Source organism: Ochlerotatus camptorhynchus, unplaced genomic scaffold (genome assembly GCF_037179485.1).
Source record: "Ochlerotatus camptorhynchus isolate MF236.1 unplaced genomic scaffold, CSIRO-AGI_Acam_v1.1 ptg000322l, whole genome shotgun sequence".
In the NCBI taxonomy this organism is placed as follows: domain Eukaryota; kingdom Metazoa; phylum Arthropoda; class Insecta; order Diptera; family Culicidae; genus Ochlerotatus; species Ochlerotatus camptorhynchus.
Window position 1 is genome coordinate 391,307 of NW_027040810.1, and position 23,560 is coordinate 414,866.

Below are 23,560 nucleotides of genomic sequence, written 5' to 3' on the forward strand. Positions count from 1 at the left end.
CGAGGCGCGATTGAGCATTTCTGCTGACGTAGGTGAAGCCTGTATCGCGTGGACAAAGCTTTTCCCACACATCGTACAGCTGGAGCTGCTGCACAGCTGTTTTGAGTGAGGGACTTGTGTTGGGGCTACTTGAATCGCATGCTCGCAGCACACAATTAAAGTCACCAGCCAGAATCACATGCTGTGTCCGATGACGGAGGTAGTAGGCAAGCGTCCCATTAAAGAAATCCTCCCGAGCTGCGCGCTGCGAAGAGCCGGAGGGAGCGTAAACGTTGCAGATAGTTGTATCTTGCACTCTCAGCGCAAGCAGTCGGCCGTCCAGACTTCGTTCGACGTGAGTGGCATGGATGTGGTCCTTCAGAGCAATAGCTGTACCTCTTCTCATGTGGTCTACATTGGCGAAAACGACGAAGCCAGGCAAGGAGAGCTGCTCGTTTTCAACCTCTTGCAGACACACAATAGCGAGGTTTTGGCTACTGATGAAGGTTCGGAGCGCATTTAGTTTTGTAGGGTTCGTGATGGTGCCGATGTTGATGGAAGCAACGTTGTAGGATGTGAGAGCCATTTATGGGAGCTTCTCTCCACCCCGCTCTTCGTCCTCGCTGGTCCGGCGCGGTTTCTTTGCTCGGCGGTCGGCCCTGTCCCGCCTGCTACTCGTGGATGTGGAAGATTCGTCGGTTTCGTTGCCATTCCCGCTCTTGCTCTGCGATCGCAGCGCGTGTGGGGGCTTCTTAAACAGGTCAACCGTAGCCGTGCTGGTGTTGGCTGGATGGGCAGTTACCGATGGCACTCGTTGCGACGACGACATTTGCGCTAGTAGTGGTTGCGGACACAGGGACGCTACAGCTGTTGCGGCCTGGCTACTATTCTGCGCATTCGTGTCCGTCTGCTTCGGCAACTCGGGAAATGCACCCAACGTTGCCGTTGGTGGTGCGGTAGGTTTCGGCTTGACTGGTTTCGGACGAGCTGGTGTTGGTTGCGGTCGTGGACCCGTTTGCTTCGTCACGTTAGCGTAGCTCTTCTGGACCAGAAGCTTTTTGTTCTGGACACATGATATGCCAGTGTGTAAAATATCGCGTAAATTTATGCCAAAAATATCGTTAATTTTATGTGCACTTTATATCTAAGAAATTCACATGAATTTTTCGAACGGTGTAGCAATAATCTATTTATTTTAAGATGTATTATCTAAACATTAAATTGGAGTTAACGTGAAACTGAATAAACTGCCAATACTTTTCCTTTTACTACGGCACCATAAAGTAGAACTTTTCGCGACTGTTATTTTATAGTTAGGAAAAGTAGGCCATTATGTTATTCATATCAGTGTCGAAAAGTGAAAAGTTGCAAAATGAAGCCAACCCAAGTCGTACATTTAAAGGGTGATACGGTCAAAATTTGGTCAATATCAACTTGACGTATTTCTTTCAATTTTGCATTTAAAAAACCTGAACACCCCTCATTTTGAAGGTGTGTGTGTGTAGAATGTTGCTCCTATTTTGATTTTGGAATTCACTCTTCAGTTGTCAAAATGCCGTCCAAGCAAGAAGAGCAGCGTATCAAAATTTTGCTCGCGCATCGCGAAAATCCGAGCTATTCGCACGCAAAGTTGGCAAAATCGCTAAAAGTTGCCAAATCAACCGTTACAAATGTAATTAAAGTGTTTGGGGAACGTTTGTCGACAGCCAGGAAGTCTGGATCGGGGGGAAATCGAAAACCGGAAGCCGCTGAGACGACAAAGAGAGTTGCCGGTAGTTTCAAGCGAAACCCTAACCTCTCTCTCCGAGATGCCGCAAATAAGCTGGGTGTATCGTCTACAACCGTGCATCGAGCCAAAAAACGAGCCGGACTATCGACTTACAAGAAGGTAGTGACTCCAAATCGCGATGATAAACAAAATACGACGGCCAAAGCGCGATCCCGGAGGCTGTACACGACGATGCTGACGAAGTTTGACTGTGTGGTAATGGACGACGAAACCTACGTCAAAGCCGACTACAAGCAGCTTCCGGGACAGGAGTTTTATACGGCAAAAGGAAGGGGAAAGGTAGCAGATGTTTTCAAGCACATGAAACTGTCAAAGTTCGCAAAGAAATATCTGGTTTGGCAAGCCATCTGTACCTGTGGCTTGAAAAGCAGCATTTTCATAGCTTCCGGGACTGTCAACCAAGAAATTTACGTGAAAGAGTGTTTGAATAAACGTTTGCTGCCTTTCCTGAAGAAACACGGTTGTTCCGTACTGTTTTGGCCGGATTTGGCATCTTGCCATTACGGTAAAAAGGCCATGGAGTGGTACGCCGCCAACAACGTGCAGGTGGTTCCCAAGGACAAGAATTGAGAAATACTGGGCTATTGTCAAGCGGAACCTAAAGAAGACCAAAAAAACTGCTAAGGGCGAGCAGCAGTTCAAGGCAAACTCGCTTTCTGCGGCGAAGAAGGTGGACAAGGTGGCTGTACAAAATCTGATGGCAGGGGTCAAGCGTAAGGCCCGGCAATTCGGATTTGGAAAAGCGGAAGCCTAACTGAATATTTTTCCTGAATTTTATACTAATTGAACTTGAAAAAGAAATTTAATTTGATTTTTTAAATAAACGATTTCACCGATTTACACGCGTTTTCCCTTGACCAAATTTTGACCGTATCACCCTTTATCCTACAAATTACGATGAGTGCTGAAAAATCCAGTTTTTCAACGAGCTGCATCAAAAAAAAATGCAATTTTGAAAAATACATTTTGTGTTTTAATTATTTCTCGTTTCAAGAGTAACTGCATATGTACGTCCATGCGTATTATCAAAATATTCTGGTCATGTAGGTTATGAAATGTGACAGTCACAATATTCCAACCTGTTGGTCGGTAAGGCTTTACTTAATGCAATGCATAGTCTTCTTACTCTATTCACAAATTGAGGTGTGGACTTACCAAAATCAAACGCGGAATCGACGGATACAAACATACGAACCATTGCACAAATAGGCTGGTTGTAGCCATAGAGAGTACGATGAAAGCTCGGTTGCATCAGAGATTGCTGACGTAACATCCTACCTGAAGCACGGAAATAAAGCAGTGACAGAAGATGAGAGCAATCGACGTCCCCATTGAGTAATTTAGCTATAAACGTAGCCTGTTGTAGCTTACGTTTTCGATCAAGCATTTCGAGGTCAAGCAGACGGCATCTATCGGGATATGCTGGAAGGTTCAAAGGATCACGCCACGGTAGGTTTCTGAGCACAAGTCCTATGAATCTTTTTTGCACACGATCGAATCTTAGATTCCATGATACGTCGTTTGAAGCCCATACAACTGAAGCATTTTTTAGGATCGGCCTTACGAGTGAACAATACAATGCTTTTAGACAGTGTGGATCCGTGAAATCCTTGGCAATCTTAGAGATGAAGCCAAGTTGACGATTAGCCTTGGAAATATTCGATGCATAATGAGAATGAAAGGAAAGCTTCGAGTCCAATACGACACCAAGATCCGTCACTTGATCCACTCTGCTAAGAACAGTATCATCGATGTGGTATTCGTAAATTAACGGGTCTTTGGACCGATAGAAGGTCATCACATGACCAGGTAGTAGTTAGATCCAGCAAGTTAGTAGCAACAGACCTACCGGTAAATCCATGTTGATCTGACGAAATGTGGTTTTTTGTAGCGCGTTGAATTTGATCACTGTCGATAACCTCGAGAGGCTTCGATGTGGCAGAAAGGCTGGTTATCCCACGGTAGTTTTTAACATCTCGTCGGTCACCACTTTTGTGCACAGGAAACATGTACGGTAGTTTCCATCTCATGGGAAATTCACCTAGTTTAAACGAACGGTTGAAAATGAAGGCTAACGGCTCAGCTACTGCGCATGCGCAGCGACGGAAAACAGCAGGAGGGATACCATCAGAGTCAGGAGCAAATGAATTCTTCAACTTTTTTGAAGCACCGATGATCATTGCAGATGAAATTTCGAACGTGTCTAAATCAACTGCATCCAGCGCGACATTTGTCGCAGCCAGTTCAGCCTCGACGTCGGACGATGACATTGGTTCGAAGATGGATGCAAAATGCATCGCGAAGAAATTGCATGCTTCTTCTTCACTATTGGACTCTTTGCCATCATAGATCATTAGGCGGAACTGATGAGCTTTTCCTCTTGCTGTTTACGAAACCCCAAAACGATTTCGGATCCCGGCGTAAACCAAACTGCACCATCAAAACGTGTGATTTATAGAGTGAAGCATTCAACTTTCTGTAGCCGTTTGAAGTTAGCTATAACAAGCATATAAAAATTTCTCTCCCACACCTCACTGTGAAGGAATTTTGAAACCATATTCATGTTTTTAGTCCTTATGTGTGCCGCGGGAGTCAACTTTAGACCGCGAATTAGTTTAGTTAGGAAAAGTTGGCCGTTATGTTAGTCTACCGGATGATGAAAAAACAGGTATATTTTTGACATCGTCACTGAAAGAAAACCTAAAAAACCTCATTAATGTTTTCGTAAATGACAATGGTTCACCTGGTAACAAAAAGTGTAATTCCGTGTGTCACATTATTAACCTGGCATTTAAAAGGACCTAGATATTTTACCAAACAAACAATTTCAGCTGAATAATGCCAGAATAAGCCATTTTTAGTTTAAGAGCATATTTTTGCCTGAACAATCTCTTATACCCTGTACAGACTATGGCATGTATCATGTAATATTGGCTGTCTTGCAATGAGCACTCAATATCACCGTGTATTGTCGATATTTTGCAGCACTGCTTAGCCGCCAAATAACAAAGAACGCCGCAAATAAAACAAAAATCTGCTTCAACAAGACATTCACTTACCTTTGGTGTCCTCGACATTCCACCACCTCCACCACCACCACCTCCTCCTCCTCCTCCTCCTCCTCCTCCTCCTCCTCCTCTTCCTCCTCCTCCTCCTCCTCCTCCTCCTCCTCCTCCTCCTCCTCCTCCTCCTCCTCCTCCTCCTCCTCCTACTCCTCGTCCACCTCCTCTGCTCATCGTTGCCGGTGCAGCAGAATCACTGGGTCCACCAATTTTCCCAAACGGTTTCGATAGGTATAAGCTTTCTGTTCGTTTTGGCTGAGATGGCGAAGGAATAATGTCTTGGCCAAGAGTTCGCTGCCGCAGCAGAACGTCTTCAAAAGGTTGATTTGTATTGGAAAACGGAGCATCATTTGTCTGCTGACGAAGCGGGGTATTTGCTCTGGACGGTGGATGCGGACCAATTCCATTACCCGTTGGTATCGCATTGTTTACATTCGTTACATTCCTTATGGGAGTTATCCCTCGAATTTGCGAACCAGCACGTACAGATCGGTCAGGCACGGATTCGTTCGCTACACCTTGATTAACTACATATGAACCGGTTCTATCTACTGAAGATTGTCTGGATTGTGTTCCACCTAGCCTACTAGCCGCTCTCGAATATCGATCCACTGAGCCGTCTCTGCTAGGAGGTCGTTTATAATGGTCAAAGTAATCTATAGAGGTCTGTCCTACAAGTGGCGCAGTATTAGGTGCACCGGAAATCTGACTGGAATTTCGATGAGTAAAATTATCTTGTTGAAAACGTTCTATGTCTAACTGTTGATAACTTTGTCTATCCACGTAACTTGATTCTAACTGTTGTTGGTTCATAATATTACTGATTGGACTACCAACATGCATATTTGGCGAAGTGTTCGAATACGCATTCTGTACATTGTTCGGCATATTTGGTATCGCACCGAAACTCTGCTGACTATTCCGCTCAAAAGACTGCGATAACTTTCGATTACTAGGCCGCTGTACCATGTTATAGTTCGGAACGGATTGTTGGGTATTGGGATACCCTTTGTTAAAAGCTACATTTGTCACATCATGATTATACATTAGGGATTGTGGCTGCGTTGGGGATCTAACTGTTTCTTGGTTATAGGTATTTTGTTTCAGTACTCCATCGCCTATCGAGGGTTTGGGTGGTATATCTGGGATTTGTTTGATGGAATAATCCAACGGTGTCCTGACTTGCCGTTCCCGTCTTAATCGTTCAAACCGCTCTAACAGTTGTGGTTTGAAGTCTGGGGCAAATTCTCTAGCCATCTGTATAGCCACATCAGAATCTACACGCGCTGTGTCCGCGGCAACGTCTGCTAATTCAGCCTTTCCACGTGCCGTCGCTGTCCTTGAAATGGCAATATCAGCTTTTTGTAATGCGTATTTAGAAGCGCGTTGAGCAGAATCAACTGCAGCGTCTATTCGTTCTCTGAATTTGGCGGAGCGGATCAGAAACAGATGTTTCTTTTTTTGACTAGTTATAAGTACATTATTTTTATATTTGCCTTCCTCTTTCGTGCCATCCTTAAACGTCGTAACACCATATCCGTATTTCTTATTTGCAAACCATTCACCTTCATACCTGAAAACATAAAGTTTTAATAATACAATTCAAATGTAATTCATCATGTTTGACCTACTTTAACCCATCACTTCGCTCCGAAATACCATAGCCACAACGCTTATCATTCTTCCATTCACCCATATACGTCTCAATCACACTACCGTCCAACTGTTCATCTTCCACAATAAAGCTAGCATTGGAATCTGTATGCATTGATCTGAAACAATAGAATATTTGAAAATTATCTGGTGTGATGTTCTTGTAGTAAATACGTACTTGTTTGTCATTCCTGACTGTGAGGACTCCGTGCTAAGCCATGATGCAATCGAAGCAGTTGATCGAATGCTTCCAGATCCAGTCCCACGTTTTTCCAAATCACCAGTACTTCGTTGCTTTCTTATTTTAAGGCCCTGTAATTATAATGAAGAAAGCATATGAAGTATTAGAACTATGTGTTGAACACTTTGATTTTAAATTTTGAAAAAATAAGAGAACGGGTAGAATGGGACTATTCATAAATGACGTTGCATTATTCTCAATGTTCTCAGATTTTTGCTCGCCATCAAAAATGTACTTTCTATATTATACTCCAATAGTCTCTGTGCATAAAATTAGCTCATTTGCTCATAACAGGAACTGCCCTAAGCACATTCGTGAAAAAAAAATGTTTGACCCATTTTCCACTTCCACCGGTGGTAAATCATTAAAAAAAATTAACCACTTCAAACAGTTTGTTTATGGATTTTGATAATTTTTTACAGTGTATATTTTTTCTTGAAAGGCACAATACTTGTTCGCAACTTCGCCGAAGACACCATCTCGATCAAACAAATCGTTCGTGAGATATATGTTTTTCTGTTGATGTGTATAATTTTTGCATAAGCCCTTTTCAAGTGTTAATCGTGTACAAAACTAGGGAACCAAATATGTAAAATGGTATGTTGGACAATAACAAACAACTGTGCAAAGTTTCAACATAATCGTAGAAGGTCAATAATAAAATTAAAAAAAATCGTCATTTTAAATGGAACTGCTGCTATGAAATACATCTTTCGTGCATATATGCCTTGGCAGAATCAGTGCATATCACGAGCTAGGAGAATCTTGGCAATTTTTTTTTGGCGGATCATTGGTCTTGGATTGGATTGGTGACAAGTGACCCATGTCATGATGCTTTGGTTCCAATTAAGGGCATGTGGCACGTATAGCTGTTTGTGTTGATCCTTATGCCTTGTTCAGACTACAGAGTTGTAACCAAGGTTGCAAATACTCATTTCAGCTAAAATAATGTTTTTCGGAATAATAAACCCAAAAGATGGTATGATGACATGTTTTACTTTTAAATTACAAGAAGAGGTTACACAGTATGCGTTTGAAACATAGCACCTGTAAATTTTGCTTTCTATGAGTCACAATCAGCGATTTGCTGATCGCTGAGTGAGTGAGTGAGTGCGTCAAAAATCGCTGATTGTGACTCTCATGAAGTGAAATAAACAGGTTTAGTATGTCAAACACATTTTTTGCAACCTCTTCTTGTATCTGACCTATTCAAAATATGATCATAGCATCTAATTATTTCATAATTAAAAAAAAACATTGTTCTAGCTGAAATGAGTATTTGCAACTTGGTTGTAACCACTGATAGCACGCTGCCATCTTTTCGTAGGCAGCATAAAAAAGTGAAAAGAACGTAATCAAGCGTGTTATGCTCGCTATGACAACTTGTTATTAGTAAATATAGGAGTGTCACTTCCCTGGTTGTAACATGTTACAAGGGTGTTATTGAAATTATCAACAAGAAAAACGTCATCAAAGTAGCCTTGTAACATGATACAACTCCGAAATCTGATCATAGCATTAGTGACCAGATTTTCTCAGACATACTACACAGAAAAAAAACTGAATTCTACTTAGGTTATTCATGTATGTAAACTTTCTTTTTATGTAAACTAGCAACGTGCAAGAAATGTTGCTTACAACGATGTACGGTTGCATACAATATATGGAATATTTCATGACATATTTCATAAATTTAAACGATCTATAATGTTTTTGCATGATATTGTAACCCTCGTCCAGGGTGACAATTATAAACCACTCTTTTGCCGTGTTTGCCATGAGCGTGTGTCTTGCCTGTTATTATTTGTTTTTGTTTTGGTCACACGCTCGGCAACATACTCACCACTGCCTGATATGTACACGGAACCGAATTTTGTTCATTTAAATCAAAAATATAAATGTTCATTTTATAAACATATAAATAATTCAAAATAAATTAGAAACATGGTTGCAACAAAAATATATATGTTTCAATTAAAGTCAAAAGCATATTTATTTCAACAATATAGAATTTGGGTACACGATTTTTAGCGTGCCCTGCCCGGCCCTGCCTTTTTTTCCTTCTTGTTTACATTAGGAAAAAAAAAAATTGCCCCAGCTTTGCCGACCAACTGAAAACGGCCTGCAACAAAACCGATGTCATGGATCGAAAAAACCGGAGGAACCCCACAGTATCAACGTCACTCTGTCGTTTCTGATGCCAATCCCTGTATCATCCTCCTCCATAACTGAAGTCGGAAGAAAAACGAAAATCCGAAATGGATTTTGAATCTATTCCGGATCCTCCAGAAACCCCCAGAACAAACTGAGTTTACGTTTGAATTTACCTCAAATATTTTTGTTTCAACGATAAATTTTTCTGCGTGTAAATATTTTAATTTGTTATTTTCTTTGTAGATTTTATTCGGTTTTTTATGTTGTTAGTTTAGTTAGATTAGAAAAAATATCGTTTATTAATGTATAGCGTCTCAAATAAAATTAGGTCCCGTTTCTCCTCCCGCTGCAAAAGAAGGCGAATAAACTAAACAGCATAAAAAGTCGAGCGCGGTTGCAGGAGGACGATGGCGGTTTTTGTTATTGTTCGAGATGGTGAGAAGGGGAGAACAATTCGAGCCACGGTGGAGTGAGGCTGTTTTTTTTTTGTTCGGAGACGATTTTCCCGAGATTTTTGTCCCGAACTAGCTCATGGGAAGTTTTCGCAATCGCGTCGCGAGTTCAAGTACGACCACTTTTGTGTACCACGAGTGAAAGCCGGCCCCGTGGCTGCGAAAAATAGTGTGGTGAAAAGGGTGCTGGATCGCCATTGTGGGAAGCAGGAGCTATTTGCTTCCCTGGCTAACCAAAAAGGATCCGGTAAACACCCGCCGTCCTGACTGCGGTGGCTCAGCCAATAGAGCCAGTCTCGCCACCGCAGTTAATCGTCAAGCAGGACGAAGCAGGCAGTTCCAGAGGTGGGTTCGCCTGGACAGAAGACACTGCGGGGTCTGCCGGGGTTGCCTACGGGAGTAGGCAATCCGGTGATTCGTCACCAACGTCACGAGCCCCACTCATCCCCCCCGGTAATTGTCAAGGACCGCTGCTAAGCACAGAAAAACAAGACCGCTCAGCACAGCCGTGCTTTGTAGCAGCAGAAGCGCGGCCAGACCGTTATCGAAGGGCCCACCGAAGAGCAGCAGCAGCAACAGCAAGAAGGAGAGGGCAAAGATAAGTGAATATACGTCTAAAATTGATTCCCTTTTTGTTGTATTGTTGTTTCACCCAAATCCGAACATCTTTGGGGGAAGTACCCTTGCTCGTAGCCGCCGTTATCACCCATGGTAGCGATCATTTGCCAATCATCATTTCAATTAAGTGTGCCCCTCACTCTGCAGAACAATCTCGAGTTCCATTTGATCTTACAAGGAACATAGATTGGCATAAATATGCAACGGCGGTGACAATCGGTGCCGAATCAATAGATACGCTTCCACCATTGGAAGAATATCGATTCCTCGCCGATTTGATATACAAAAGCTCACTGGAAGCACAAACAAGAAAAGTTCCAAGAGCGCCCTTCAAAAGGAGACCAGCCACACCTGGATGGGACGAAGAATGGACAAAATTGTATGTAGAAAAATCTGATGCTTTCAAAGCTTTTTGTAGACACAAAACTTCCACATATTTCGAGGAATATTCAAAGCTTGAGACAAAGCTGAAACAATTAGTCAAAGAAAAGAAACGCGGTTATCGGCGCAATTTCGTCGAGGGGCTCTCACGAGAAACCTCAATGAACACCTTGTGGAGGGTGGCTCGCAACATGCGTAACCGCTCATCTTTTAATGAGAGTGAAGAATACTCCAACCGATGGATATTCGATTTCGCAAAAAAGGTCTGTCCGGACTCAGTTCCATCACAACACATTCTTCGAGAAGCGTCTCCGAGCGGCGGCTCCCTGGATAGACCATTCACAATGCTGGAATTTTCTATGGCTCTTCTTTCATCGAACAACTCCTCACCGGGAAGCGATATGATTAAATTCAATCTTCTGAAAAATCTCCCAGATATTGCTAAAAGACGCTTGCTAGACTTATTCAATTCTTTACTAGAAAACAACATTGTACCGCCTGAATGGAGACAGGTCAAAGTTATATCCATTCGAAAACCTGGCAAACCAGCGTCTGACCATAACTCATACAGTCCGATTGCTATGCTTTCGTGCATTAGGAAATTGTTGGAGAAAATGATCATTTAGAGACTCGATCAGTGGGTCGAAACAAATAACTTTCTATCAAATACACAGTTTGGGTTCCGCAAGAGCAAAGGAACAAACGATTATCTAGCGCTGCTTTCCACAGCGCTGTTCTAGACTACGGCTCTTTCTGCTTTCTCTTGGCAAGAAAATGTCACCTAATAAAATTGGAACGAATTCAATATGGTATTGCTCTTGGCTGTATGCACTCAACGCATAACATGAGTCTCGAGGTTCTGGCAGGAGTAACACCAAGTTACCTCTATGGTAACACCCCTCCAGAACCGTTTCTGGGAGCTCTCTCTCAGAATACTAATCAAATGCGGAGTGAAGAACACACTTATAATTGCAAATTTTGAAGAAATTTTTGAGCTGAACACACAATCTCGATTTATGAGAATCTACCACCACTACATATCCTCGGATATGTGCCTTCCTTGTTATACTCCAGACCGTGCTCACTTCACCTATCGCAGTTTCTCAATTGAATATGATCTGTCCATGAAACAAGTGAATCATGGGATTCCAGATCAACTTCGAACTATTATTATCCCACGTATTTTTTCTGAAAAGTACCAACACGACAATTGCGTGAACAGATATTTTACAGACGGGTCTCGTCTCAGTGGATCCACTGGCTTCGATGTCTTCAATGAAAACTCTAGCGCCTTCCGGAAACTTCAGGAACCTTGTTCCGTTTATGTTGCTGAGCTGGCAGCAATCAACTTCGTATTGGGGATGATTTCCAACATGCCCGCAGACCATTACTTCATTTTCTCGAATAGTCTCAGTTCGATTGAGGCTATTCGGTCGATGAAATCAAGTAGGTACTCATCTTATTTCCTTTCAAAGGTAAGGGAGCAGATGAGTGTGCTGGTCGAAAGATCATATATGATTACCTTTGTATGGGTCCCCTCACATTGCTCAATCCCAGGCAATGACAGGCAAATTTCACACGATGAATTTTACCATTTAGCGCGTCAGAGTACCCTTTCGAGTTGGTAAACCGATTGGGACAATGGAAATCTTGGACGGTGGTTACATTCAATTATTCCTAATGTTTCTTCGAGAGCGTGGTTTAAAGGCTTGAGCTTAAGTCGTGACTTCATTCGCGTGATGAGTAGACTTATGTCCAACCACTACTCGCTAGATGCGCATCTCAATAGAATAAACCTAGTGGACAGCAACATATGTCGGTTTGGAAACGGTTACGACGACATCGATCACGCAGTTTGGCAATGTACGGATAATGACGCCGCCAGAGAGCGACTTTTGAATATCCTCGAGGCCCAAGGAAGACAACCCTACATTCCTATCAGAGACGTGTTGGGTACCCGCGATCTCTGCTATAAGCAGTCGATTTATGTGTTTCTGCAAATGTCTAGTATAAGAATTTAATTTGTCACCCGTCTCGATGAGTCTCATCGTCACCCACTGGTCACCATAGCCGGTCGAACTCCAGACGAATCTAGAACCACACTACCGTTCATACTGGCGACATCGCTCTGATGAGACAACGAAACCCTACCCCAAGCTCCTCCCCTTTTCCTATCCTTCGACAATGTACCCCTCTAACATCGAGTACGCCGCGAGTATAAGCTGAACTCCTTCTAGACATAGAATTAAGTGAATTTTGTTACAAACAAAGAACAATGAATTATCGGCTCCGTAAAGCTAACGCGATTAAGCCTTACTAATAAACGAACTAGATAAAAAAAAAACTACTACTAATCTACAACTACTATATACACCTAACCTACTATATACAAATTGCTTATCAAAGCATGTTCTGATGTACTGCATTTCTGCACAAATTTGTTCCTAGTTTCGTTAATTTGAAAATCTACTTTCGGAATGTTAGCCTCTTGATGGAGGTCGGAGATACGGGTATCCTCAATACCCTGTTCTGCGCTACCTGTATTTTGTTTCTGTGAGTTTGTGCACATGATACCCACACCGGAGCTACGTATAAGATCGCAGGCACAATGATTTTTTTGTAAACAGTCAGTTTGTTCACTCTAGAGAGACGAGATCTACGGCAAATTAGCGGATACAAGCACCTAACTAAATTTGAACACTTAACTACTGCCCTATCTATGTGCGAGCGGAAAAGGAGCTTCTCGTCAAATAACATACCAAGATATGTTACTTCGGTGGACCACTCAACCCTTGTGCCATCCATTATTACAGTACAAGAGGGAGCCGGTTTTAATTTGGGAGATTGTCGATGGAGGAACATTATTGATTGGGTTTTGGAAGCATTGATCTTGATTTTCCACGTGTTGGCATAATCAGCAAAGGCGTCAAGGCATCGTTGAAGTTTGTTTGTTATTTTATGAGGCCTCCTTCCCTTGACGGTTATAGCGGTATCATCTGCGAACAGGAAGAACACGCAACCGTTGCCCAAGGGAGGAATGTCGGAAGTATAGATGCTGTATAGCAAAGGGCCCAACAGACTTCCTTGCGGAACACCTGCTGGGATGGAAAAGGTGTTCGAATTGCAACCATTCAACGATACCTTGAACGACCTTTGCTGGAGGTAGTTTCGGGTGATTTTTACAAGATGTGGTGGAAAGTTGAAGTTACAAAGCTTGTACACAAGTCCGTCATGCCAAACATTGTCAAAAGCCTTTTCAACGTCTAGCAATGCCATGGCTGTGGACTTGGATACAGCTTTGTTACTTCAAATGTTATTCATCACCCTAACTAACTGGTGATTTGTGGAATGCCCCTTCCTAAACCCAAACTGGTCAGGTAGAAGAATGTTGTTCTCCTCGACAAACTTGAGCAAACGATTGAGAATGAGTTTCTCGAACAATTTGCTCAGCGCTGAAAGGAAAGGAGGCTGATTGGTCTATAGCTGGAAGGTAGTGATGGATCCTTACCGGGTTTGCAGATTGGTATGATTTTTGCTACTTTTCAGATACTTGGAAAGTAGTGCTTTTCCAAGCATCTGTTGAAGATAGCAGCCAAAAGCGAGTACACTTTCGTGCTCAGGTTATTCAATACCAAGTTGAATATACCGTCAAACCCGGGAGCCTTCATGTTCTTGGTGTTTTTCAGCGCTGAGCAAATCTGCTCCACTGTAATATTTTCTGCCGGAGGGACGACACAAGCGGAGGCATCCAAGTTTTGTACACATTGTGTAACCTGATTTTCAAGCGGACTTTAGATAGTTGAGCCAAGCAAATGCGATGCAGCAATATATGATTGCCAATCGCATTTGCTTTCTCTTGTGGGGTAATGACCCGATTGTCATCATTTCCGACTCTGAGAGGTGGAACGGATTTGGGATGAGTTTTCAGCACCTTGGCTACCTTCCAGAATGGACGGGAGTGGTCATCTAGATTCTGGACAACACGCCCGAAACTTTCATTTCGGAGTGAGTCCATTCTGGAAGCAATCTGCCTGTTCAGATCGGCCATTTCATGTTTTTTCGCACATTTCTCAAGCGAATCAGTAACTGGGTGTGGGAATCAATGGCAACAAACTTACCCCTCACAGTAACATGTCGAACACACATCTCGTCAGCCACGGATATGGCCTGGTAGAGTCCTTCCAGAGCCCGGTCGATGTCCTCTACAGTATCAAGCGACGGATTTTCGTTGATGTTCCGGTCAACCACACGTCCAAACTGGACCCAGTTTACGTGGTGGTAATCTTTTCGTAGGATTGAAGCAGGAGCTATGTTGATGCCGACCTCAGCCACCACCGGTTGGTGATCGGAGCTTAAGTCGTTGATTGCCATCGGCTTGGATAGCCCGAAGTTCGTCAGGAAGAAGTCCAGCGTGGAGGGGTTTTCCGCCGGAGAGATGAATGTCGGTTCATCCGGAAATTGCGTCGTATACAGCCCATGCTGCGAGTGGTCGAATAGTAGTCTACCGTTCTGGTTCCGTTGGTAGTTGCACCATGCTTCGTGACGAGCATTCAGATCGCCCCCAACAATGAATCGGGAGCTCGTGCGAGTGATAGCGGTGAGGTCGTTCTTGAATTTCATCCTTAGTCCGTTGCTGGCAGCACACTGACGAGGGCAGTATACGGCTATGAACCGGACGTTTCCGGTTGGTGATTTCACCTCCACACTAAGGGCCTCGATGATAGAAGTGCGGATATGCGGCAGCGTTCAGAACTTGATTCCTTTCTTGATGATGATCGCAACACCACCCCGCCTGGAGTCGATACGATCAAGCCAGATAATGTGGTGATCAGGCAACCAAAAGCTGTCACTGGATTTAAGATGGGTCTCTGTTAGGAGGCCCACGTCGATACTATGCTTGCGGCGGAAGTTAGCAAGCTCGAGTCTTTTTGCCCTTACAGAGCATGCGTTCCATGTGACGACAGTTATCGGTTTAGACACCATACTGAATAATAAACTTACCGAGCACTTGGATCTGTTTGGACTTGTTGCGGCACTGGTGAAGAGCGCTGGTCATGTCGACGAAAATCTTCATCAGCTCATCTGCAGAGAAGAGATCTTGATTGGCGTTTTGTGCTGGTGGTTGTCTCCAGAATCCAGGGGGGATGGGTAGCTTTGTCCAGCAGAAGCACCAGACGTTTATTGACGGGGGCCGGATTGCACCCGCGGATTTACTTGACCGTGTTGTGTAGCAGGAAGAGGTGGGAAATCCTCCACTCTGAATGCCGGCGTATTGTCCTTCTTCCGTCCTGGTTGATTTCTTGTGGACGCCTGCTTTTGGATCCGCATGAAATCTTCGTGTTTGGGGCACTGTTTGTCGGACCCTTGATGAGCGCCATTACAGTTGGCGCATTTGGCCGTTTCCGACTCGTCGACAACACACTCGGAGGAGACATGATTTTGGGCGCATTTACTACAGCGCGGCAACAGTTTCGGGTGCCGTGCCCGAAATTCAGGCAACGCTGACACTGGGTGACGTCGTGACGGCCACCACGGTATGGCTTCCCATCGGCAATGATGGAATCGATGGAGCGGATGGCCTTCAACGCATTGAGCGTCACCGTTCCCTTCTGGAAATTCACCAGGAAAAGGCAATCCGGATACCTCTTGACGTTCTCGTCCCTCCTTGTCATCCGGAAGACAGCAGTTGGGGCCAGTTTGTAGCGGTTCTTGATTTCCGCTTCGATCAACTTCGGGTCAAAGTTCGGTAGACCCCTGATGACGACCTTGAATGGTTTCTCACCGGGAATGTCGTGGTTGAAGAATTCCACATTGGAAGTCCTCCGCTTTCGTACGGAGCATCACCTTGGTGCCGACTCTGCCCAACTTGAATTCGGCTTTAACGCCCAGCGAGGCCAGATCTGAGATGAGATCGTTAAGATGGGCATTTTTTACTACCAACGGAGGTAGCTTTACTTTTACCGTGCTTGTATCGGCAATGTCACCGAAATCTCCGACATGACTGCCGTTCATCGCAGTGGCATCGTCGCAAGAAATCGAGCAATCGGACTGGCCCCGATTCTTCTTCCTCTTTTTGCTACGCTTTCCTGTTATAGCTGGCTGGGTATGCCCATCGATGGAAAGAACAGCAAATCTGTTCGATGTAGGCACACCGGAGCTTCCTTCACCGGGGTTCTGGTCCTTCGCCGGGCTTCGCGAGCGATGCTTCCCCATTTCGGGGCACACACACACGCACGCACGACAAACCACGAAAGAAAGAGCGCGAACACTAACTCGAAAAACTTTCCGAACAACTCAAGAGATTGAGGTCAAACCGAACTGAACTACTTAACGGGAAAGCAGGGAATGGTGAAAATAAACTCGACGGTACCTCTATTTATGCTAAGAGATAAGCATTGCAAGTCCCTCCTACTTGAAGAATTAAGCAAAAAAAACTGGAGTTGTATAAACCGTTCTATAGCATAATTTTTCAAGTACACACTAAAAAAATCTGAATTTTACTGGTGATGTAAACATCCATGCATGCAAACATTCATGCATGTAAACTTCCTTTTCACGTAAACTAGCAGCTTGCAAGAAATGTTGCAAACAAAGGCTGAGAGTTGCATACAATTTATGGAATATTGCATGACATGTCTCATAAATTTACACGATTTATAATGTAAATTTGTATGATTTAAGACGCTCCATTTATGTGCATCATAGTAACGGAAATATACACTACTTTTTTTTAGCTGTGTAGGAGGGACTTTCATAGCTAATCTAAAAGCTTAAATAGAGGTACTGTTTGATAATTTATCACATTTATCCTTTTTATCACCACAGAAACACCAAAAATGAATGTGCGTTCAAAAACGCACAAAATCTTAAAAAACGCACGAAATCTTAAAAAACCATATTAGGATTTTTTTTAATTTAATCAATAGGTTAAAGATGTACCGAGAATTAAATGGAGGAATTTCCTGCTAAAATGTTCTGATCGCGAAATATTGACTATCAATACCGAAATTTCGCATAAATGTCCAACCCATTTTGTGCGGTGGGTGCTGCTGTCTTTCAGTGTTGCCCAATGATTAGGGAACATTCATAAAAAACGTAGTAGTTGAGGGAGGAGAGGGGTTTCAGAAGTTGGGACCGGCCATGTATTAGGTGTATTGCAAAACACGCTCCGAGGGAGAAGGGGGGTTAATTGGTGAAAAATATACGTAATTTATGGATGGCCCTAATTTTACTTTCAAGGCTGTGTCGCAATGGGTGAATTGAATTTAAAAATTCAAAAATTGGTTAAAAGTGACAGATGAGTTATCGAATAACCCTGCTATACGAGCGTGGTTATTTCGGACCGACTAGAAGTTAAGTTTTGGTAACCGTGGCTGAGTTCTGTTTGAAAACTGATCAATTTTCGGCATTTTAGAACATTGAAAATAACTTACGAAATGTCACGTTTAACCACGAGTTAAATTTAACTCGACAATTGGTACACAGCCAAAGAACTATTTCTCGATTACTTTTTCGAAGGAACGCATCAGCTTTTGTAAACAATGCATTTGATTGTCGATTTGGCGTAACTGGTAGCTCGCCCACGCATGCTAGTACTACCATCAGATAGGGGAAAAATTTCCAACCTGTTAGCGGTTTTAGTATGTGGGACGAGCTATTAGTTATGCCAAACCGACGATAAAATGCGTTGTTTACAAAAGCTGATATGTCCTTCCGAAAAGTAATCGAGATTTGTAGTTATCATTCAGGCAAGGAGTGCTTGCGCCATCGAGGCGAGGCCCTACCAGTAGCCAATGATCTCGACGGGAACGACGGGCAAAGTTCGAGGTGAAAAACTCGAACTCTGCGCGCTTGACTAAAACCGCCTTCTTACTGCTGATACTGCTACTGCTGCTACTGCTACTGCTGCTACTGCTGCTGCTACCTGCTTACCCGCCGAAGCGAAAATGAGTTGAGGCACATTAGCAGCGCTGTTTTATAACTTTTCTGATTCAAGCATCACGATGTGCAACCAAATTGTACTTGATTATGAGGACTGGGTTTGGGGAGAACGTTTATTTCATGAAAACAGTGATAAAATTATCACTTTTTATATGTCCATTTTTAAAACAGTTTTTTTTTATGAAAAATTGAACATCAAAAGGTTTATTGAAACAGCTTACGAAAGGTATTTCCTATCGATTGGTGTATTCGGATTTTAATTTCATCTATAAATGACAAAGCTTATAGCGTTCAAAAAATTACACCTTTTCGTGTCGGTCGCAATATTAGATTTTCAATTTACCCCCAGTAGTCTACGTCAAAAGAAAAAAAAAATTAAAGACGACAATGAAAACGAGGGAGCGAACATGTTCGCAAGGAGTGGGATGTTGCAGAGATCACCAGTGTCAAACCTGATGGCCACAGCGAGTCTCAGCACTAGCATGTCCCAAGGAGAGCAGAAAGTACTCATACAATAAGAATAAGACCAACGTCGACACTAGAATCAATGATCTGGTGACGGGTATCAGATACTGCTGAAAAGGCCAAGGAGAAGGCTACGGCAGAAGCACAGGAGACGTCTATGGACATAGTAATCCAGGATAGGAAGAGGAGCAGAACAAATCCAAGAAAGACCAGAAAGGTCATAGGAGCAAGCACACGCAGAAAAATTTATTTTTGTTTCAGGGCTTAACGTATTTTGTTATTGATTCAAACATATTGTATCACTATTTCAACAAAACTTATTTTTGAATCAACAAAATGGTTTTTAAGAATCAAAAAGCAGAATATTGACTCTGTTGATTGTTGATTCAAAAAAAGTTTTCTTTGAATTAACCACAATAATACCACAAATATATTAGGCCCTGAGCCAATAATATGTCCATTTGAATTTAAAAATCATTTCTCTGCGTGCAGAAGGCAGTGGATGGCGCACCGTTGAGAAACAGAACGAGAAATGTAAAAGACGGAAGTGAAGAAGAAAGAAGAGCAGAAGGGGAGAAAACCAGGCCTCGTTGGGAGCGAAGTAAGGACAATGGTCTGATTGTCGAGGTTAATAGCGGATCGACGAACGCACATCTCCTCCGGAAAGTGAGAGCCAATCCGCAACTGAAGGAGCTAGGGGAGAACGCGGTGAAAACCAGGCGCATCAAGAAAGACGAAATGCTCTTCAAGCTGAAGAAAGATCCTACGGTAAAGAGTACAGCCTTTAAATCGAATAGGTGGGGAGGTGAACGTAAGAGCTCTATCCCAAGAGATGGTAATCGAGTGCAGAAATGAGGATGGATGAGATTAGAGATGGTCTAGTATAAGAGAGGAGCGGACTGCCTGGTATTGAGCCAAACGAACTGTCAATGTTTCTAGAAACCACCTAGACATAGGTTACCACAGCTTTTGTGTTGAATCCACTCCTCTCTTATACTAGATCATCTCTAGATGAGATAACAACAGTGGACGAGCTGAGGGGTACACTGATGGAACAATGCGATCTGGGAGATTCACAGATGGCGATCTGGATGAGGAAGGTGTATGGTGGCACACAGACAGCGTTGATACGACATTTGACGGCCGCAGCCATTGGAGACAGGCCGAGTCAAAGTTTGGTTGTCAGTGCTCGCTGAAGGCTGCCCCTCGGGCTACTCAGCAACTGATGAGATGCTTTAAGTGCATGTGTTTCGGTCACCAAGCGAGGAATTGTAATCGCCATGACAAATCTGATCTATGCAAGAAATGTGGAGAGAAGTGTCACATTGTAAGAGGCTGCACGAAACAACCGAGATGCATGCTCTGCAAAACGGAGGACAAAACAACCATATGACGGGAGACTACCTAGCGTACAAAAAGGCGATAGCAGGCCAGAAGTAATGGAGGTAGCCCAAAAAAAAACTTCAATCATTGCAAAATTGCACAGCAACTGTTGTTACAGTCGACAATGGAAACAAATTGCGATGTTGAAATTATTGTGGAACCACATAGAGTTACTCCCGTTTACTGTAACTGGATGGTGGATAGAGCAGGGATGACTGCAATACAAGTTATGGGCAGATACCCCATTCAAGAAGTGGTTGCGAGCTCATACGAAGATTTCAAAATCGCCAAAATTAACGGAATCTTAATATGCAGTTGCTATGCACACCCTAGATGGACGATGGAGCAGTTCCACTAAATGCTGGATGGACTTACCGTAGAACTGATCAAACGAAGACCAGTAGTCATTGGAGGAGACTTCAATGCTTGGGCAGTGGAGTAGAGGAGCAGATATACCAACGCAAGATGGCACAGGCTGCTGGAAGCTCTGGCAAACTGTAAGTTAGGCTGACCAAACGAAGGCACCAGCAGCACTTTTCACAGAAATGGCTGGTAATCCATTGCCAACGTCACTTTCTGCAGTCCGTCACTGGTGGGAAACATTAATTGGAGAGTGTGTAACGACCATCAGAGGATCCGATATGGCATCGGCCAAAGACACGTTCAGAGAGCAAGAACAGAACCAGACAGAAGGGAACGTAGAGGAGTGTTCCGAGCGGCAGGGCCGCACTCAAACGAAAGGTTAAGCAGAGCAAGTCAAAGTGATTCAAATAGATGTGTCAAGATGCTGATGCCAGCCCTGAGGCAACGCATGGCGAATATCAGAGGTCCAACGATGCCCACTGAAATGTGCCCAGAGAAACTGAAAGTTATCGTTGAAAAACTAAATCAATTCCAAAAGTGCTTTGCTACTGAATTCATTTTGCACTCGAACCTTACTCCTAGCTCGCATTACTCTACTGATTTTTATACTAACCGATAATAATCCTTTTTTCGTTTTTTCCACTAAGCTATTTCGTCTTGCTGGTGGTTCGTCTGATTTGGCTTTCAACACGAATCCACCCCGTGCGTCATCTATTCTATGACTGCGTTTTTCCGCAGGGTCTGGAGTAGGTGCTTGATTGTTACCGCCTTCATTACTTCGTAGCGAGGTCATCGAAGCCCGTATGGATTTGGTACGAAATCGTGCAGCCATTCCAAATGGTGCCGATGTTCGCACACCGTATCCATGGCGCATTCCACGTAGCCATTGGCCTTGATAGCTTCCTGATAAAACATGCATGGATAGTAAAACTCAATACTTCGAATAATGTTCTTACTAACCTCCATCGGCGTATGTTTCGGATCCGTATCCATCTTGAAGCCCGTTAGCCCATGTACCTTCATATCTAGCCGTAGACGATACACTTTGCCTCACACCATATCTGCCTTTAAAGCCTTGTGTCCATTCACCTCTGTATATCCATCTACCTCTAATTTCCACACCAAGGCCATGTCTTTTTCCATTTTGCCAATGTCCTTCATATGAAGATCCGCTGCAAGAGACGAGAATTATATTACAAAATTAGTGAAATTGAATACTATTAAAAAATAAGCGTACAATTAAAACATTATGACAATGTTGCAGAAGTTCCAAAGAAGTACTTTGCCCGAGTTTGTTTTAAATATTAAATTAAAATCAGTATTGCACCTATTATGCAAGCTTATTCAGAAGTGATTTAGCAAATTATACCGTTCAACATTTTTTTTTTAATATTTTTATTAAGCAGACTTTCAGCCCTGGGCTGGGTCATCTTCGGATTCCCCAGAAAGGGCATCCCTAAGGGAGAAAAGATACAGAGTTTTTATTTTACAGAGTTGAATGAGATTCCTGAGGGGAGATCCCTGCTGGTTGCGGTTCCAGAGGGGAAATTTATTATTGTTTTTATTTTGCCTAACTGTTGTATGTTGCTATCATCTTCTGTATTCTCTGTTTTGTTTTCAGGACCCCATCTTCAAAGTGGGGTCACAGTAGTTTTTGTTCATTAATTTAAATTTAACTCTTTGAGCAGCACGCTGCAAAAGAAGATGACGCTTTTTTTACTAAATAATGTATCACGGATTCAATTTATCCGTTTTCAAATGTTTTTGTATCGTTGGAAAGAGTACTATCTCAATTTTTGAGTAGCCTGATGGTTGCACTACCTGTCGTAGCATCGTAAATTCTGTCTTGTGAATTACAAAATTACAGAGATACCAGTAGATACCAGTGATAAAAGTAGACTATGGGGCATTCCATTCAATCTTTGCTAGAAAGAAAAATTCCGATTTCTGAAACCATAAGACTATGATGATATTTTGCACATGTAAGTTACAAGAAGAGGTTTTAAAGCATGCGTTTGACACATGAAACATATGATTTTCGTTTTCATAAACACAGCTCGAAAAAGTAGTGTAAGTTTCTGTTGCTATGATGAACATAAATCGTGCGTCAGATATCATACAAGTTCACATTATAGATCGTGTAAATTTATGAGATTTGTCATGAAATATTCCATATATTGTTTGTAACCGTCCACATGTGCAAGTCCCATTTCATTCAAGTTACTACGTGAAGTTACGTGAATGAATGTTTGCATGTATAGATATTTACAACACCAGTAGAATTCAGATTTTTTTTTGTGAAGAGTGAATATTCATCCATTATATAAGATCGCTGATTGTGGCTCTCTGAACGTGAAATCGACAGGTTTTATATGTCAAACACATACTTTATCAGCTTTTCTAGGAACTTACAAGTTCAAAACACTATTATACCGTCTAATGATTTCATAATTCCCAATAGCGTTTGTTTATAGCAAATGATTGGCAGTACCCTAATTCTAATAAATATTTTTATAAGCATTCAGGGAAATTAAGAAAGAGAAAATTAATCAACTTCAACTTGATCAAATGGTCTACCAATTCGACAAAAACATAATAAACCAAGCACTGAGTTACCCATAAAACCTTTCACAATGTGACAACCATTGAGTAGGAAAACTAATATCATTTCCAACAAAAATTTAATAAATCCGTTTAAAATTACCGATGGTTCCACAAATATAGAGAAACGAGTGGCTTAGGTTTGGTATTCGAAAAGTTAATTTAAATAAAAAACAAATATTTAAGTTACAAAAAATATATATTACCGTATTTTTTTAATCTGAAAACTTTTTAATTTGAACCCCGCTAATCTGCACGCGGTGCAAACTAAAAATGGTTCAGACCAGAGACGTTGATAGAGACACGCAAAGAAAATTTCTGTCAAAACAGCAGCACGGTTTTTGAGACATCTTTTGGCAATGTCACTGGCAACCATGTTTCTTTGAGTGGCTTCAAATTACTTTCAAACAGTGCCGCAATGCTGTTGAGAAAATTTGAACGTTCGACCGGAACTGAATAAAAATGAACTGCGCTATTA

At 42.6% G+C, this 23,560-nt stretch overlaps 1 protein-coding gene across 1 annotated transcript in view; it reads right to left on the minus strand.

Annotated features, from left to right (window-relative positions):
- Positions 1 to 565: 565 nt before the first annotated feature.
- The window catches only part of LOC135707871 (junctophilin-1-like), a 62,664-nt gene continuing 39,669 nt past the window's right edge, over positions 566 to 23,560 (minus strand). Inside the window, exons 3-8 of the mRNA XM_065229772.1 lie at positions 21,442 to 21,653; positions 21,095 to 21,384; positions 6,662 to 6,795; positions 6,462 to 6,602; positions 4,828 to 6,403; positions 566 to 1,042 (exon numbers count right to left, since the gene is read on the minus strand). Coding sequence (XP_065085844.1) covers positions 566 to 1,042; positions 4,828 to 6,403; positions 6,462 to 6,602; positions 6,662 to 6,795; positions 21,095 to 21,384; positions 21,442 to 21,653 — 2,830 coding nt within the window. The remainder of the gene's footprint in view (positions 1,043 to 4,827; positions 6,404 to 6,461; positions 6,603 to 6,661; positions 6,796 to 21,094; positions 21,385 to 21,441; positions 21,654 to 23,560) is intronic.